Raw genomic sequence first — 20158 nt, forward strand, 5'->3', positions numbered from 1 at the left:
ACTATTTTAGTTATTGTGTTATTAGCTTATAAAGATACCTATTATAATCTCAGTAATAGTTCTATTTATTATCTGTAATCTTAAATTATATATAAATTAATAATTTATAACTTTGTTAATTATTACGCTTTGTTATCGTTGTTTAAATTATGTATTAATTTGCAAAAAAAAAAAAAAAAATGTTTCTATTCACTGTTAGATAATTAAGTATAATAGCTAAATTAAGATTGCATCCACCAAGTTCAAATTTATTTTGAATTATAATATACTAATATTTCTTATACAATAATCAAACATTATAGATAAAAACTAATAAACTTACAACATTATTAAGTGTTTACATGTAGAAAGAAATAATAATAAATAAATAAATACAAAATTGACTAGATAAAATACAAATTTTTAAGTAACTAAACAGTATAGTAGAATACAGTTTATAATCAAATAGAATTTCAATTAATCTACAAGAAAAATTAACATAATGTGATACATCCATTATATATTATCATTGCTATGAATAAAGATAAATTGCTAAAATAGTTAATTTTTATGGGCTTAATAGAAGTTATTGAATGGTTGACATCAAATACAGATATATTTTATATATTTCATTAGTAATTCGGTTTAATAAGACTAATAATTATATTTTTTTAAATTAATTGAGATATTAATGATGAGTAATAAATTATAATTGTTATTTCTACTTATGTATCTCTTTTACATTTAAGATATTTTGGATAACCTTAATTAATCATTACTATTTAAATTACATTTTTGACTCAGTCTTTTATTTTATTTCAACTTTTAATATATTAAAAAAGATTATTTTATTTGATGTACTAACCAAACCTCTTAGTAATCAACAATAATTCTAACATAAATATTTATAACTTTGGAAGCTTAAAAATTAGTTATAAAAAAAATTAAGCTTTATAGTAATATACTAATCACACGTTTATATTTTATAGCAAAACTTAAGATTGGAATTTATATTAGTAAATAAGCTTTAGTATTAAAATGAGTGTTTGATCACAATCATATGTGAAAATCATAATAAAAATAAAAATAAAACAATTTATAGCATCTTAATAAAGAATAAAATTCAACATTCATTCAATGTTTTAAAAATTGGAAAATATTAAATTCATCATCTAATTTATCAATTAAATTAAATATAGTAGATCATATTATATTATATAGAATATATTGGTAGTAAAATAGCCAATAGGATTAATATATATATACTATATAATATGATAAAATTTATGTATTGGAACTTAATGTAGTTTTAGCTATTTTTTAAATTAAAATTTGAGTTATTTTGTATGTGTACATATATAAACATAAGTAATATGTAAATAAATTATTATTTTATTATTTTAAAATATTTTTTCCAACATCTTAACAGCTGTTAATAAATTAATGTTTTTGAATATTTGAATGAGTATCTTATTCTTTCTTCTCATGGTGTACATCTGAAAAATGAAAAATAAAGTTAATTAAACTTGTAACAGTACATAATAAAAATAAATTTATCATTACAATATGACACAAAAATGTATACATTTATAAGACAATTAGAAACATTTTTAATTTTAATTTGAGGTTAATACAAAACAGCTTTAAAAAAATAAAAATAAATATTAATTAATATTATTAAAAACAAAATGTAATAAAACTGATGGCTAGCAACTAATGCTTAATCTTAATAATAAAAATAAATAAATAAAAATACAACAATTCAATATTTAAATGCTTTTAAAAATTAGAACAAAAATATAAAATACATATTTTTTGAAAGAAAAAATATCATTTATAAAGTGGCAAAATAAAATAATAAAGGAAATTATTATTAAAAAAAAAATAATTTTAAGTTCATGTTTTAACAACGATTACTTAAACTAAATTAAAGTTAATATAATAATTGTAATAACTAATAAGTAATCATTTTTTAAACATACCATCTTCATCATCATCACTAGCATCCATGATGTCTGTGCAACATGTAGAATAGCATATTAATAGCAGGAAGCCTATAGGTAATCCAAATAAAACACTAGCAACTGCAGGATTGCTGACCCAAATGTTTACTAAAGACTTCTTTGTTTCATAATACATTCTATACATTTGTATAAATACACCATTTCCTCCATAAGCCTATTTAATATTATAATTTATTGATTATTTATTCATATTAAGACATCTAAAAATAAATAATTAATTTGTATAACATTGGTTGTTATTACCTTTACTGATTGATTTCTAACAGCTTCTAGAAATAAAGTAATTGATTCTGGTGATAGTTCATGTGGTTTTTCTTCTGGAAAATGATGATGTCTAGTAGATGAATTATAAATGATTAATGATGGCAAGGTTACATCTGATGAAATAATAGAATTGGCAAATTCTGGTGAACCAATCCATCCAAATTGAAAATCCCTAAAAGGTAATATGATTTATTACACTAATTTTATCTTGAATATATTTATAAAATATTTTACCTATGAAAACGTTCTCTATTCTTAACAATAACTGATTCTACCATTTGAAGAAACCTAAAAAAGACACTCAATTAAGATTTTCCAATTTTTATAGTATAATATTTGAAACTAATTAAAATAAATTCTTAAATATATAACAGAAAAAAAATATCCTTATGATAAAATCAACTTGAATTTATATAGCCCTAAATATTGGGAAACAAGATAAGAAATTAGTATTTTTATTTAATATATACATTTATATGAATATAGCTAATTGCCAATATTTGCAATTTTTTTTTTGTTTATTACTTACTCTGAATGATGTGGAGGTAACTTTTCAATTTTATTCTCTTCCACTAATGCTAAGACTAAGTACTTGTTAGTCTCCAACATATGGTGAATATTTGATCGAGTTACTTTTACAAAAGTTTCAAATCTCTCCGTGTTTATCCATTGAGTTAAGCTTGAATTGAAGTCCATATCCCATTCTTCAGCTAATATAAATTATATAACATAATAAAAACCTTCCAATGTTTAATTATAACTCATTTACCATTGAAAGAGTAGTGTTGTTCCTCTTTGTACACAACAACCGCAGGAGTTTCTCCAAAAACAAAATGCTATAAACAAAGTATTTATATATATATATATTCAAGGTAGAATATAATTAATTATGAAATATTTTTATAATTTTTTTAATATAATAATCTTTCTTCAAAATCTTATCATATGTTTCTAATTAATATGATTTCAAAACAATTAAAAATTAATATTATTAATGAATTGATAAATACCTGTTTTCCAATTATTTCAGGAGTAATATAAAAATAAGAATGTGCTTGATACTGTTTTGCCAAATCATAAAAGAGATCCTGGGAACATAATATACAATTTATGAAAAATTTATAATTTACTCCAATAATAAAATTATTAAGTACCCAAGTATGGCCAACACTTTTTCCAATAAACATAAAAAAGTTTTTATTAGTTTGTTTGAGCATTTCAATGTCTTTACTATCAGTAACCTCTTGAACGGGAGGACGAGCCAATCGTTTTGCAAAATGAACCATTTCTTCTGTAGATCGTTCACTATTAAATTTAAATTCACCTCCTCTATCTCTAAAGCTATAAGAAAATATAAAATATAATTATTAATATCACAAATATCAAACTATATAATGACAGTAACATAAATGATAACATACAACATTATTGTAGGATACCCTGACAATCCAAACTCTGAAACTACTCTTTTATATCTAGTACAATCTATTTTTCCAACTCTTATATCAGAGTTGTGTAATGCTTGAGCAACATGACGCCAAATAGGTTCTAATCTCTTACAATGGCCACACCAAGGAGCATAAAACTAAAAACAAAAATTTGATTAAAATTTTAATTGCTAAAGGTTATAATTTAAAAGTAAATATTATTGATTAAATAATATTTAGTAGTATTTTTTAAAATTTATTTGTAAATTTTTTATGATTACCATTATAAACCAATGCCCATCATTTTTCATTTCGATGAACCTAAAAATAAAATATTAGAAATTGTACAATAATAATTAATACACATTATAGTATATAATAATTATTAATTACTAATTACCCATCACTAAGTTCCAATACTCTTGATGAATGTACATCTCTTAGTAGAATAACAGATACTAAAAAATTATAATAATTGTAAATATCAAGCAATTTAAACAATAATATTGAGTGCTTAAACAACAATGACATATATTGAAATCCTTATTTTTAACAAGTTTTTTTTTTTCAAAAATTATAATTAGTTTAACTATGTAATATTAAACATTTAAAGGATAGGAAACACCTATTTTCAGTTGAAAACATAAATGTCAATGAATTAATTGAAGTACTTAAATAATTTATAGTATTTAATAGATATATACATTTATAAAAGTGTTCAATAAGTAGATTGATAAAATGGTAAATTTTTCCTATATAGATAAGTTAAACCATGGGGATTTATTGATTTATAACAAAAAAAATATCAAGTTATAATTATGTGCAAAAATATAACAGATATTTTAAGAAATATTTGTCATATTTATAATATATTTAAGACAATTTAAACATAGGTTTTATCAATATAAAAGATACTGTTGGTCACCAGTTATTTATTTTTTTATTTGTCTAAATACTGAATAATATTATAACTTTCTTCAATTTTTTTTAATATTATTTAATAAAATAATCTAAAATAGGATGGAACACCATAAGTGTTCTATATGGTCAAATAAATATGTAAATAAATAAACTATGCATATATTTAATTAAAAATATATTTCTTTGTTATTATTATTTTAAAAGAAAAAATTAAATAATTATTGTATCAGGTTATCTTTTAAAACAATGGTAGGTTTTGTTTAAGAAACTAAAATCATTTTTGTTAGAACTATGTAAGCTTATAAATTAGATTATAAGTTATAAATATGACATAAATCTCGATTAAGTTCAGACTTGCATCTTATTTTACATTTTTTTTTTTTTTTATATACAAATTAGGTCCTATACACAAGTAACACTTACCTATAAAAACCAGAGAATGAATTGCAGTTAATATATTAGAGATCAACATGTTAGTATTATATTTCTATTGTAAAAAATTGTATATATATTTATTATATATTATGCTATTATATTACATAGACACTGGGTTCAAAATTAAATTTTGTTTAGTATATTTGAAAGTCAATAACATTTGATAGAAATTTTATTGACTACATACATTTTTAAAATTGTATAAGCTATTATAATATTAATGTATTAGAATAGGTTAAAACCGAACTGTAAGTCTGTAAGTAACCTAGTTACATAATTACTTAACAGACCAATGTTGATTATTGACATAAAAATTAACATTTAACATTTAACAGTAAAAGTAGAAAAACTAGAAAAGTACAAGTACAGCTTGATAGGTGGTGTTTATATTATTTAATATTTATCACTTATCAAATTATCACCACAGTCCACAGGATGTTCACTGAGGGTATAGTTAATTTTCATACCACGGTAAAAGCATTGAACAATGTAAAAAAGATTAGCACTCAGCAGTAGCAGCAGCTGATCGGAATTCGGAACCCCCGCGAAACATGAACGAAGTACGAACCCTAGACTATGCTAAAAAATGATAATCTAAGGTCATGGGTTATATTATTATAAGTTGATAAAATTGTGATAAGGATACCGGCCACTTGGTTTTTAGACTTTTAAAATGTATTACAGTATGATTAATGAACAATGAGAATTACACAAGCGTTCATTCGATTTATGAGTTTACTACTTTAGACTTTGATGTCTACAAATTACTATTAATTACATTCATAAATACATCTTTTCTATACTTAATTTTATTATACAAATTTGAGATACTTTGTTTGAACTTTAAAAATATTTTCCACAAAAATGATTAGAATTGTTAAAGTAACTAATCGCATCTTGGGAAATGCAAATCATGCTCAAGGGTTATTGTCGAATGTCTTGCGTTTTTCTACTTCTCATGTTAAAGGTAATATACTTATAGTTAATATATTTCAATAGATTTTTATTTTAATACAGAATGTTTACTTAAAACCATTGTTTTTAGATCGTTATTATACTGATAAACATGAATGGATTGATGTGAAAGATAATATTGGTACCATAGGAATTTCAGATTATGCTCAAGTAACTATTTAAAAGATGATAAATTTATATATGTTTAAAACATTTCTTTAAAACCTTTAAATATAATTATACAGTTATTAGTTAATGTTTTATCTACTAAATGTATTGAATATGACAAAAACATTTTTGAGTTAAAAATATTTCATTAAAATGGATTTTTCACGCCTTAAAATAATTGTTAACATTATTCATCAAGCTAATAATTTAAAAATAAAAGCAAAAAAAATTGAACAAATAATTTGGAATGTTTTTTTTTTGTTCAATTCATATTTATTCCATTTAGTTATTAAAATATTTCATTCTTACTAGAAAACATTTAATTCTATTTTAACGTTTTTCATTGTATAGTAATCCTTTGTGTTGTAAAACATAAATTAAAATCATAGAAGTGTTAAAAGTTCAAAACTTAGAGGTTATCAACAACTAGATTAATTTTTTCCTTTTTAAAATTAAATTTCGTCAATTATTACGTGTTTTTCTTTTGAATTTATCTATAAAAATTGCTATATTTATTAGTATTACAATTAAATTAATTGGTAGATGTACCTGATAATGAATACAGAGTGATTAGTAATATGTGGTACAGAAACTGTAAAGATTACATTATAATGATACCTAATTTCTATTCGTAGATATAATAACTAGTTATCAATGTTGAATAAATTACTTTTAAAAAGTAACTTAGTTAGAAAATTATAAAGTAAATAGATTACTTTTTTGTTACCTAAATACAAAAATAATAGCATTGCATTAATTTTTTAACTCAAATGTTAGTAGTAATTATACTGTCCATTGAAAGAATATACTGATTCTGAGCATCCCTGTGTAACACTCAGCCATAGTAGAATTTGATCTCATTAGCTGTATGTTGCACAAGGAATAACCTATTTTTGTTGGGCCACTGTACTTTATTTTGTTGGACAAAGTATAGTTACAACAATATTATTTTTGCTATTTACTTTAATATTGCTATGTTTTTTAAATATTTAAAATTAAAACAAATGACTTATGTAATTTACATTATAAATATATTTTATTTAATAATAAATCTTTAAAATTGTTGTTCACTTATTGTTTTGATGCAAATATCCTAAATTAATATCTAAGCGCTTAAAAATAGTAGTGCATTAGATTTTAGAAATATCAGTTCTATCATTAGTAAATAATTTAATAAGAAACTATATGTTTGTAAATATAATTTAATTTATCATATTTAGTCAATCATCTACTTATATTGATTGGTGTTATTATTTGTTATTAAACATTGTATTAATTTCATGTAAAAAATTATACTTTAAAATATATTATTTTATTTTTATTCCATACATTTATATTAAGATAATTCAATACTGGCTGTTTTTGTTTTTATCTCACTCACATGGTACATAAAAATACAGACTTTTTTTATCAATCATATCTATAGTAAAGCGTTTAAAAATCTGAAAACAGATTTAAATTTATTGTTAAGTTTATTTAAGATCGACTTTCCCATGTTTTTGATTTTTTAACTTCTTCAAAAATTTAAATTGACAGTTTTTTAATTAAAAGTGAGAAAATCAATGTGAAATAAACTTAATAACAAATTTAAATCTGTTTTCATATTTTTCATTGCTTCATTAAACCAAAATTGATACTTTTGGCAAAGCACATGTCTAAATTTCTATATTTTGTATGTGTTGGACAAAGAGAAAAATAGTTAGTATTGAATACTCTTCAAAACAATTAAATTTAATGTAATGATGTTATGTAATACTTTTAATACTTGATTATTATACTGTGTTTATAGTATGGCAATGAAGGAATTATGTTCATATTTTTATTTTATTATTACTGCATGTTTTTGAGATAGTTAACACATTGTTATAATGTTGTTTATGTTAAGTTTTATTTTTTATATCTAGTATAAATTTTGATTACTTAAGAGGACGTCGTACCCGCATATGTTGTCTCCGTCTTACAAATGCGTAACATGGCAAATAGTACTCTCAGAAGATCACGTTTAGCTCCTTCAGCTTGAAAATTAGAATGAATTGACCTCTTTTAAAATTTAAAAGTGAGATTATTATCTAGGGCATCTCATAGGCTTTTTATTATATTTTAATTTTAAAGCAAGTTATAAGTATTTTAAAATTGTAAATTGCTTGCACGTCTTAAAACACACATAACTCGCTTTAAAATTAAAATATAATAAAAAGCCTATGAGATGCCCTAGATAATAATCTCACTTTTAAACTTCAAAAGAGGTCAATTCACTCTAATTTTCAATTTAAAGGAGTTAACCGTGATCTTCTGAATGTAATATTTGCTATGTTACGCATTTGTAAGACGAAGATAACATATGCGGGTACGACGTCCTCTTAATAGTTTATAATCCTAAAATTTTGATATTATATTATGTAACATAGAGCATTATAGACATATAATTTTAATAGTTCACTAATTATTTTCATTCTATTTTAGGATGCTTTAGGTGATGTGGTTTATGCTGAGCTACCTGCTGTTGGAACAGAAGTAAAAATAAAAGGTATATAAGTACTATATATTATATTAATTGCTACTCTCCAATGAGACAAGAATGACAAGTAATACCCTGATCTTATGTATTTTGATTTTTTTTTTTTTTTTTTTTTAATTTTTAAAATCAGTCAAATGTCATTAATAATGGCTTCTTACTCCTAATAAGCATATAAATATTTCTTTCTATCCTTACATATATAAATTGTGTGTACATTAATTTAAAATTTAAAATAAAATAAAAATATATTATTTTTATACAAAAATGTTTGTGAGTAAGATTGACCAATAAAAATTGTCATAAAAAATCTATGAACTTAAACATTAAAAAAAAAAAAAACTATTTGTATTTGCCAGCTAAGGTTGCTTAAATGATTAATTTATATTATCTTATAAAGCAACCCATATATGTATTTCTATTTTTCAATTCTATTAATACTTTTGACATCAATTTTTTTTTACACAACTTAATATTTGTACTTATTTAAAAAAACATTTTTATAGATGAATGTGGTGCATTAGAAAGTGTAAAAGCTGCAAGTGAACTGTACAGTCCTGCATCTGGCAAAGTAGTTGAAATAAATTCTCAGGTGGAAACAAAACCAGCATTAATAAACCAATCTTGTTATGAAAATGGTATAATATATTAAAGTTTCTATCAAATTTTATACTTTTATAGTTTTATAATTTTAATCATTTAATTTATAGGATGGCTTTTTAAATTAGAACTATCATCTCTGGATGAAGTACAGAATTTAATGAATGAAGAACAGTATGCTGAATTTATTAAACAGGATCATAGTTAACTCTAAAATAAGTAACTTATGATCTGTTAGATAAAATTTACTTAATGTAAAATAATGTTAAATATTTTACATTGACTATTACTTTATGTTTTATAAGTAGCCCAAGTATAGGTGATTTTTGTACAGTTTTATTTAATTTTTTTCAATGAAACTTTATTATTAATTTACTTAAGTTTTATGCATTTATTTAAATTAACTAATACTTAATATGTATTTATTTATTAACTACGTATAGAATTGTTTTTTAAAACTTTTATTTGATAAATAAATGTATGAAACACAAATCGTTATAAATATTGTTAATAATTAAACTGTTATGACCTAAACTGTTTAGATTAAATATTATTATGTTTTAAATATTGTAAAATAATCGTTAACAATTTATTGTTCTGTACACACAATATGATTTTAGCAACTTATTATAAATCATAATATTAATACAATTTTTTATTGTGTCTACACAGTAATATTTAAAACTAATCTAGTATGAAAAATATGTGAAATTTGTTTAGTGACAGATATACATTTATGTATGTCTATTATTTGAGATTTCTATTTGAAATAGATAATTTTTGTATCATATTATTTTCTTATTTCATTAAATTACTCAAATTTTGTATAGTAAGTATTATTATAAAATAAAATATTTTTTGAAGCTATGATACTTCTTAAAATAAATTTGTCATGATTTATTATTTATGACATAAGTTACCATGAAAATATATAATCATAGAGTTACAAACCCTAACCATCACATAAAGTATATATTTTACATTATTATAGTATTATATCAATTATAAAATAAGTCATCATATCATGAATCAATGGCTTATTTAATTTTTTTCGAGATAACTAGAATTCAAAAAACAAGTATTCTGAATTTGAGCATTTACAAAAAATGTTGTAAATTTTAGATACAGTTAATTCTGGAATAATTATTTCATGAAATGTAAAATTCTTAAAATTTTCTGATTTGATTTTGGTTTTCAAACAGAGGAGTTATCTCTTAATTTTTAATTAGCCAACATTTGAACAAGCTTGAAAGTTTTCAATATAAAAATTAAATAGTTTTTTTTTATAAATGTTAATTTAAATCTTGGACAAGTTGTGGATGAGAAAGGACCTATGAAGAAAAAAAATGGTGTCTTGTTTGAAAATATAATATTATATATTATTTACGCTATTCAGTTTAAAAATAGTTAAAATAAATGAATCTATATCAATTTAAGTTTTTAGATTTTATTTACAGACTGAACAAGACAATTTAAAACTGAAATTATGAATAAATATAGATTCATACCTATGATAAAATTTATCTACCTATATATACTCCTAGAAAATTTAAAAATAAAAGGGAATGCTGCTACTTAGTTGATTTTGTGTGTACTGTGTACGAATTAAGTTACTGTATTGGATGAGTTAAATTTGAATTCAATTATTAGGTAATCATTATTCACTAAAAAACACTTCTGAATGAAGGAAATAAGTGGATCAGCTTTACTTTTAAGGAGTTGTTTTTTAATTTATAAGATAAACTAATTTTTTCTAAAAATAATCTTAGTAATTTGTAGGTCAATACTTGTAGATTGTAGAACAGATATTTTTTAATTGCTGAAAGAAAAACTTAAAAAAATTTATCTATATTTAATTGTGAAGCTTTTTGACTAAAAAAAAAACAAAAATTTTATCGAAATAAATATTATTAATGCTGATAAACAATTTTTTCTGTAATCGAAACATGTTTAAAAATATGATTCTCTTGTTCCCAGGAAGTAGGAGTTTATATTATGTACCTAAAAATAACAATTACTATACTTTATTACTTATTTAACAGTTTATCGAACGTTATGTTAAATTTTATTAAATATTGACATATTGTACATAATAATAATAATATTTTAAACTGGTAGATATTAATGATACTTAATATAATATAAACAAATAATTTACAATTAAGTGTAAGTAAAGTTTTATAATTATTATCTTATAACTAGGGCTATATTTATATAATTATATACTACCTATACGCAATAAAAATTTGTAAAATATGCAAATTCATATCATAAATATGCAAAAAATACACTAAATTATTTTTTTTATAAATTAATAAACTTTATGAATACACAATTTAAATAAATATGTAAAAAAGTTTATTTTAAAAAATATACAAAATAAATGTTTTTTGTAACCAACATTATTTTTACTAATATTATATAAAATTCAAAATACTTAACATTATTTTTATGAAATAGGTAGTGATTAAAAATATACTATTCATATTAAATTATTATTATATTACAAGTACCTACCTACACGAGGTCATAAAAATATGTAAATAAAAATTTAACCATAGAACCTGCATATTATGAAACATTGACATTCATAATCAAAATTATTTTAGGTAAAATGTTGAAGAATATTCCTTCATTTCCAAATAAATCTAAGTAATAACTAAGTAATAAACTAAGTAATAACTAAAAGGTACCTTTAAATAATTTATATAATGTATAATTATTCTTTTATTTATTTATTTTTTTGATTTCGGTACTTAGTAGTTTGTCTTGTATCATTTAGATTTACCTATAGCAGTGAAAATCAAATTCAATAATTTTAACTAATAGTCAATAGGTGATCGCCATAGTGACATTATACATTTATAGTATAATAATTATTAATATATACTTATTACTATTATTATTATGATAATTACATACTGAATAAAAATAAATTAAATTAATACCTGAACATTCATAATTACTCATTAACAATACTTGTCTTGTTAGGAAAGGTCTCCGTAATAAAGATGCGGCTTCAAAAATATTGTGGGCTCCCCAATTACGCATGATATTTGAAAATTTAGGTATTTATAATCATAAGCGTGCGCAGACATTATTGGCAGGGTAGTCATACATGATACATTACACATTGACATTTAACATGAACAAAAAATTTTTAATAGGGTAACTTTATTTAACTGCATTTACCATAATAAAAAAATATTTTATAAGTAATAATTAAATGTAGTATACCTAAAAAAAAATTTTTTGAGATTAAAATCACAATTCTAAATTAACATACACCTTATTAAATAATTTACAAATTAAATTCTTTATAATATGTAGGTATCGTTTTTTCGAGCAATAATTCGTTAGTCAGTAGTCACATTCGGTAAAAACACGAATACTTTATCATAATATTAATATCATAAACGAATATCGATATTATTCAATGGTCTACCACGGAGCCATAGAACCTAAAATAGATTACTCCATGACTAATTATAAATATGTATATATTTAGCCATGGATTACTCAATGTTGTAAACTGAAATCAACCAGTCTGGTTTGCGATAAGATCATAGAGTATTACCACAGACTAAACGTCAAATCTCGATACAATAGATATATAATACAATATATAATACAACCGTGGATACAGATGTAACTTTTTAACGTATCGTAAACTTCTTGAACACTCGAGCCCGTTTCCGGAACGTATCGATACGTATCGTTTTCTTCCTTGAAAATCTTGTATATGAAAACATAGTCTGTGGTATTACTCTATGGATAGAATTCAATGTTTGAACAGCGATAACCATGATACAATAAATTGATAAAATAAAATTATGATATATTTATTTTATCATGGCAGTTACTAACGACGATATATTTTTTTTAATTTTTCCAGTATTCTTATTTCTAACATTTTACCGTTTACGGACATACTGAAATGGTTAAACATAATATTAAGTTGAGGAGGGGGAGTTGTTCGCAGAGTAGTCAAGTGCCTACCCTGACTACCCCGTGTGCACGCTTATGTTTATAATATTATAATATGTAAAAATTTTGTAAAAAATATTTAACAATTTAAATGTAACGTTTTAAAGTTATGTATATAGTTTTGGTTAATTATAACCATAATATGACTGTATGGCATAAGTGCCAAAGGTATCGTATATACAAATAAATATAATTTTAATTAATTGGTTGAATTTTTTAATCTAATTTTTTTTACATGTTCCATACGATTTATTTCACCATCTTGGTATTTCTTCCATTGCACAATTATTTCTCTTGGTACACCTCAATGACACATTGCCGCTGGCCATTTTTCGTAAAAATCTATATTTTTTATCTTTAAATAAAATGCACGCAACACTCTTATTAGTAATAGTTTTTGTAAAATTCATCTTAACGAATGACGCTTACACGAATGCTTACGAAATAGGTAGGTATAGTAACAATTAATTATACAACACAAAACTGCTCACACACTGTTTATGTGACAATCTATTGTAATCAGATAATAAATTTGTCGATTAAGATTAAACGTTTGGAGGTTTTGAATGATATACCTAGTTCTAAATTTAAATAGCCTACCTAAGTTACCTAGGATTTTGGCGCATTTGTACGATACAATTTTGGCGCTTTCGTACAATACGATTTTGTTTGTTCTTATTTCGTTTTGGCGCTTATGTTTTCACTGCCATTGATCTACTACCTATATTTTAGAATACTATGAATTGAACTAATTTTAATTGTATTCAATTTGTTGGTCTTTCGTCAGATGTGCATATAGGTATATGGGTTAGAACTGTTAGAAGAGTACCTACTACCTACCAATTAGGTACCTACCGGTTATCAAAATATCAACACGTAACGAATTGACGTACTTAACGTAATAGATACCTAATGCTGATGTGTTAGAAACTCAACAAAAACCAATCTGTGACATGCGTTTTTCAAACAAAAAATAAATACTCTTGTACAAACGTAATTGTTAACGTAAAATTATAAGAAATTAACAATTAGTATAAATCTTAGTATGAATTTACGTTTTCGTGCACAACAATATTGGATAATAATGAATGATAGATGTGTTCTCGCACGTAGTACACGAATGAAGAGACGTCTAAATTACTAGGTAATAGGTATACATGTAGGTATACTTGTATACTTGTATAGTTTTATGTGTAGTAATACCTGGTTACGAATGCATAGAATACAGACTCTATCTACCTATATAGTTCATATAATGTGGCTTGGTAAAATCAAAACAGAGTTCAGAACATAAAATATAACGTTCCAAACCGTTGTCGAGTATACACACTTCGGTAATAATTTATTACTTACTAACCTCCGAGGAAGCCGAAAGGTTTAACAGTAAAGTTATCTTCCTTTCCTTTTATTATCATCGTTCACAGACACTCGATAGTTAAGTCATATTTCACGTTCGGCTTTTTGATAATTAGGTGAGTAATATACATAATATTATTTATATCGTTTTCCCATTTTGATTTTAGTATTTTGTAAAAGATTATATGAGTATAGAACAGTTCATTTTATAATAATTATGCTATATATTATTTTATTTACAAGAATTTAAATTTAAGACAAGTATAGTGAAGAGATATTGGGTATGTGAAATTTATGGTCAACTATAACATACACAGATACCTAATTTTTTTGTTTAAACTTAAGGTACATGTAATTACTAATAGTTAGCCGTTAGTGTTAGATACATATTAAGCGACTACAAACGATCTGTTTTATTTTTCATTTTACACATTTTATTTAGTCAGTACTAAGTATTCAGGTTTACTGTCGTACATAGGACTGAAAACTGATGGACCATTCAATTATAAGCATAGCATGAAATGATCAACTGTTTTGATTTTTTGAGCTAATGCGAAGACTTTCATGACGACCTGTCGTAAAATGTCTGAATTATTACGACATAAGCTTGCAAGTTGTGTGATCCATGTTTGCGTAATTTTTAGTTTTGTTTTATTTTTATCTACTTAATTTCAAATAAGTTCATAAGATGAATAGCTAAACGAATCTGTGTATGGAGGAGGGGAGTGTCTTAAGGTTTCCATTTAAAAAATAAAATAAAATCAATTGTTAGGTATAGATGTACTGAGAGAAATTAGTTTACTAACTTACTAACAAATGCAGAATGAATATAAGATTATAACATTAAAATCATGTATACATTTAATTTAAAAAAAAAGTTCAATACTTTTAAAAATAATGAGTGTTTGGTATTGAAAAAATCAGAAACCATGTAAAATAAATTAATAACTAATTACTTATAATTAATAATTTATAATCTTAAGTACTACTGAACTCCTGTAAAACATTGAATAGATTACTTAATATACATAACAATTATATACAGAGATGCTCATGTTTACAAAAATAAGTAATTATTTTAAGTAACTTATAGCATTTAAATATTACTGAATTTATAAGTAATGCAAATTAATATTGATATTTTGGCATACTGTTATTGAAGTTGAAGCAAAAATTCATATAGAATAAAATAATAAATTATAATGCTGCTTTTTAGTGTGCCTACAGAAAAAAAATAAAATCGAATTTAAATTTGGTCTTTAGACTAATAAATATTAAATTCTATAAGATTATAACCAATATTTTTAAATAAAATCCTAGATCATATGTTTCTTAGATAAGACTCAAGTATAGACGTATAATAATGTATAAAATTACATATATATTCCATATATAAACGGTCTCGGATATAAATATTTAATAATAAACGATTTAACTATTACACTATCATTGGTGATTAAACATTTCAATCTCGGGAGTAAAAACGAGTTTAAACCTTAAGAGTTAATAATAAAACAGTCTTAGTAAATAGAAAAAAATATTGAACTGTAAAAATTAGAAACCTGTTTTGGGTCCTTGATTAAGTATTTATACTTTATAGACTATAGCCATATTATAGATAAATATTTTACACCATTTTAATTTTTTATTACCATAAAATTAGTTTCACTGAAGAAAAAATTTAGATACGAATTTGAAAAATCTTATAATAAATAAAATAATAACTTATTAGTTATAATTGTTATAAGTAAATACATTTAAATTATGAAACATAAATTAAATTATGATTATTAAATATTAATTAATTAATTTTTACAATAAATCTTTAATTTATTTAAATTACTACTTAGTGAAATAATATGGTCTATTTGCAGTTATATTTTGTTTATGAAAGTGTACCTACTACTTATATCATTTAATGTAGCTGTGGTCGACAACCTGCGGTCCGCGCGACTATTCCCAATGGCCTACTCCAAAATTATAATTAAATTAAATATTTTATATTTTTAAGTATTTCCTTAAATCTATAAATTATATTTTGATGATTTAATTTTTATTTAATTTTAATTAATGCGTCTTAGTCTTATGCTATGTCACGATTTTTTGTAAAAAAAAAAAAGGAAGAAAATACTTCCATGCTTAAAAATGAAGTTTATATTTCTAAACAATCTAAACTGGCTTTTTTTTTTGTTAATGTATTGAAGTACATGTATGAAATTAATATAAAAATCCAAGGTAAAAATTAACTTATTCCTAATATTTGGTTTCATATTAAGTTTTTAGAAATAAAGTTGAAACTTTTACGGTCTCATACTATCATATTAAAAAAAAATGAAATATCATACCTACGTATTTTCCTGCTTGTATAAATCTTTTTGAATTGTTAAAATTGTCGCTAGTTAAATTTATTTTTTGAATCTATTTTGACATTTCAATACGATTTTAATAATCGCTTTCAAAATTTTAAACGATGTTCACAATATTTTCAATTAATTTTCAATCCATGGGCATAGGTAGGGGGCGTTTAAACACTCCCAAAATTAATGATAAAACCATTTTATTTTAAAATAATTACTGTGAATTAAACTTAATGTATACAATTTTTCGTTAAACATAATATATTGATTTATGCCGGATTTATACGAAGTTAGTAGAGCTTTTTGTGAATATGTTCGTGAATTTTATTAATCCGCATATTAAGTACTAGCCTTATATAGACCTACACCAAAACCCCCTTCGAAAATATTTCCTACTCACTCATAAATCCACTTAATATTGATGTTGATAATGTTCCTATTGAGTTTCAAACAGAAATAATAGATTTGCAGTCCTAAGAAGTTCTTAAAAATATATTCAAGCAATCACTTTCACATTTTTATGCTGAACTTACTCTATCATTTAAAAAAATTAAAAATATAGCTGTAAAATATTATTTTATAATTGAATCTTTATATATGTGCGTTGTACGATTGTACGAATAGGCCTTTTCTATGAATATCTATTTATATTATATAATATATACCTATTTAAAAATAATCACTTTCTGATTTGTATATTTTATTAAATCTACTCTTTACCATAAAAATACCTAAATAAAACACGCCGTGCATACCTATATTATAATATAATAATGTGAAAGTAGTATCAAAATAACCTTCACGATAAACTTGAACAAAATTCTCAAAATTTATAGTTTCCTAATGTATAGGGTATACCAAATAATAAATTATAACATATTCCTTCAGTTTTTCTGAAAAAAATATAATACATGAGCTATTAACATTGCATACATGATGAATATTCAATTCGGAAATAGTAGTTATTGTGTTATGATAATTGTTCAAAATATTATAATATACAAGTTTCATTCAAGGTTCTCAATATTTATCTTTATGTTAAAATAAAAATGTATACTTTTTTGATATATACTAACATACGATAAATACTAATATAAGTATAATGTATATGGTATATATATTATATATATTACTTTTTTGTATATTATTAATTTTACTATTCGTAATGCAATTTTCTAAATTTAAATTAATCATAAGATATTATTTATTTGTACCATAACTCTTTTTCACTATTTTATAGTATTTACATATTATTGTAAGGTACTAATTATTAACTCAAAAGTTAAAACATAGTAAAATATAGCATAAATAATGTATACTATAATAATTAAATATATAGTGAATCCCATAATATAGAAAGAATTATACATAACCAGATAACCTACAAGGTCACTTACATGTATAATCAACTTAGTGTTAAAAACTGGAAAATACAAGTCAACATATAAAGTACAGCCATCATTTTTAGCCTTCATCGTTATTCTACACTACCATCACTAAACTTTAATAACGTGCCCTTGTGCCCATAGGCGTAACTAGGGGTGACTGGGGGGCTTAGTCCCCCCAACATACATTTTAGCCCCCCTGTCATAATTCCTAGTTCCACACTCCCGCCAATAATAATAACATTTTTAAACTTAAATTTAAAATATCGTTTTATTTTTTTTATTAATATCTTGGAAAAACATTAATTTAAACTATATTATTGTGTGTAATGATCCTATGTAAGACGTATCATGTTGTGTAATTTTTACTACACAAATACTCCCTACTAAGAAGTTGTCAATAAACTAAAAATCATTAAATTCTTTATATCTAAAATAATACTTAATAATATGTTAATATATAAATATTTAACCTCAATACCACTTGGTTTATTATTTGTTTTATAATTAAATATTAATTTACATTCATATTACATGTATAATCAATGAATGCAAAGTATTTGGTAGTATGGGGGGCAGAGCCTCCCACTAATTTACTTATAATAAAAATTCTAGGGCTGAGGCCCCCCTAACTTTAAGGTCTAGTTACGCCTATGCTTGTGCCACACATACTTTGGAAACCGACATTCATGTACCTCGGAGTCACACTAGATGAAAGACTGATCTAATAGCCATACATCAACAAAATATCAACTAGTATACCACCGCCTATCGATGCTATTTCTAGTAATGAATCAAAAAAATCAGTCATTCATAAAAAATGTTCAATCGTAATACCTATTACCTATACAAGCAGTTACTAATTCTATAAATTACTTACCCATGTCCAATCTGAGGAAAATGTTCAGATATATAATATACATTAAATTTTTTTTAGTTTTTAAATGATTTCAAACTATTCATACTAATTTCCAGCTAAATAATCGGTATAAAATCAGATAAATAATAAAATATACAATATACATTAAATATATATAATAAAAGAGCCGATCGAATTTTATATCTAAATGTAGACGATGTAGGTAGTATATATAAAGTTCAAATGTTATCTAATTTTTTTTAAACGCACTAAAATTAAACTTCATATCGTATATATAATTTATTATATATAAATATATGTATTATGTATATTACGTAAACATTCAGTTTACTGCTTTTTTTTTCATATAATTCTGTGGGAAAAAATAAAATTATTGTATGATTAGTTTAGTTTTAATTTTAAAATCTTCAAGGTGTACCTTGTCTTAAAATTGTTTTTATTTTTATTTATTTTTAATTAATTAACCTGGTTAAATGGATAGTGTGTGCCCCCCCCCCTAAAAAATCCTGGATACGCCACTGCTGCATAGTATATTTTATTAAAATTACTGTCTTTCAAAAAGCTGATAAAATACTTACGACTTTTATTTGAAAAATCGAAATTTAGGTATAAGTTATTTGTAGCCACATTATTAATACCAACTAGTTAACAACTAAAATATTTTTTTCGTACAAAATTGAATTGTTGGTTTTATCTTGAGTATTAATTAGCATTATGAAAATTATAAATATTTGAAAATGCTCATAATTAATTTAAAAATTAAAATATCGTAAAAAACCAACGAGAAGACACAGATAATGTTCTTACCTAAAAGTTTCATAATAGGTCAATTCACTCTAATATCAAAACTAAAAGCACACTATTGAAACTGGTGGACGAAAATTTATTATGTCATACGTGTGTAAG

General features: G+C 23.2%; 2 protein-coding genes across 2 annotated transcripts; one reads left to right on the forward strand and one right to left on the reverse strand.

The window, feature by feature from the left end:
* Positions 1-1369: 1369 nt before the first annotated feature.
* On the reverse strand, positions 1370-5180 carry LOC112597541 (protein disulfide-isomerase TMX3). The gene is made up of 12 exons (XM_025343629.1): positions 5039-5180; positions 4095-4152; positions 3976-4015; positions 3689-3852; positions 3422-3608; positions 3278-3355; positions 3037-3103; positions 2797-2977; positions 2502-2555; positions 2247-2439; positions 1962-2157; positions 1370-1475 (listed from the first exon to the last, which is right to left on the reverse strand). The coding sequence occupies exons 1-12, from the start codon at positions 5085-5087 to the stop codon at positions 1450-1452; spliced, it is 1293 nt and encodes a 430-aa protein (XP_025199414.1). The 5' UTR covers positions 5088-5180; the 3' UTR covers positions 1370-1449.
* A 491-nt stretch (positions 5181-5671) lies between these two features.
* Positions 5672-9643, forward strand: LOC112597547 (glycine cleavage system H protein). Its single transcript, XM_025343642.1, has 5 exons — positions 5672-6017; positions 6096-6175; positions 8636-8699; positions 9194-9325; positions 9398-9643. Exons 1-5 carry the CDS (start codon positions 5915-5917, stop codon positions 9493-9495), a joined length of 477 nt encoding a protein of 158 aa, XP_025199427.1. The 5' UTR covers positions 5672-5914; the 3' UTR covers positions 9496-9643.
* Positions 9644-20158: the final 10515 nt, after the last annotated feature.

This window comes from Melanaphis sacchari, unplaced genomic scaffold, assembly GCF_002803265.2.
Source record: "Melanaphis sacchari strain LSU unplaced genomic scaffold, SCAv2.0 Contig0_pilon_pilon, whole genome shotgun sequence".
In the NCBI taxonomy this organism is placed as follows: Eukaryota; Metazoa; Arthropoda; class Insecta; order Hemiptera; family Aphididae; genus Melanaphis; species Melanaphis sacchari.

Coding starts and splice junctions, on each gene's coding strand:
- LOC112597547 (XM_025343642.1), top strand. CDS start 5,915: ATGATTAGAATTGTTAAAGTAACTAATCGCATCTTGGGAAATGCAAAT. Junction 6,018..6,095: donor TTCTACTTCTCATGTTAAAG/GTAATATACTTA, acceptor CATTGTTTTTAG/ATCGTTATTATACTGATAAA. Junction 8,700..9,193: donor AACAGAAGTAAAAATAAAAG/GTATATAAGTAC, acceptor ACATTTTTATAG/ATGAATGTGGTGCATTAGAA.
- LOC112597541 (XM_025343629.1), bottom strand. CDS start 5,087: ATGTTGATCTCTAATATATTAACTGCAATTCATTCTCTGGTTTTTATA. Junction 3,356..3,421: donor AAAGTGTTGGCCATACTTGG/GTACTTAATAAT, acceptor TTATGTTCCCAG/GATCTCTTTTATGATTTGGC. Junction 1,476..1,961: donor TAGTGATGATGATGAAGATG/GTATGTTTAAAA, acceptor TTCATTTTTCAG/ATGTACACCATGAGAAGAAA.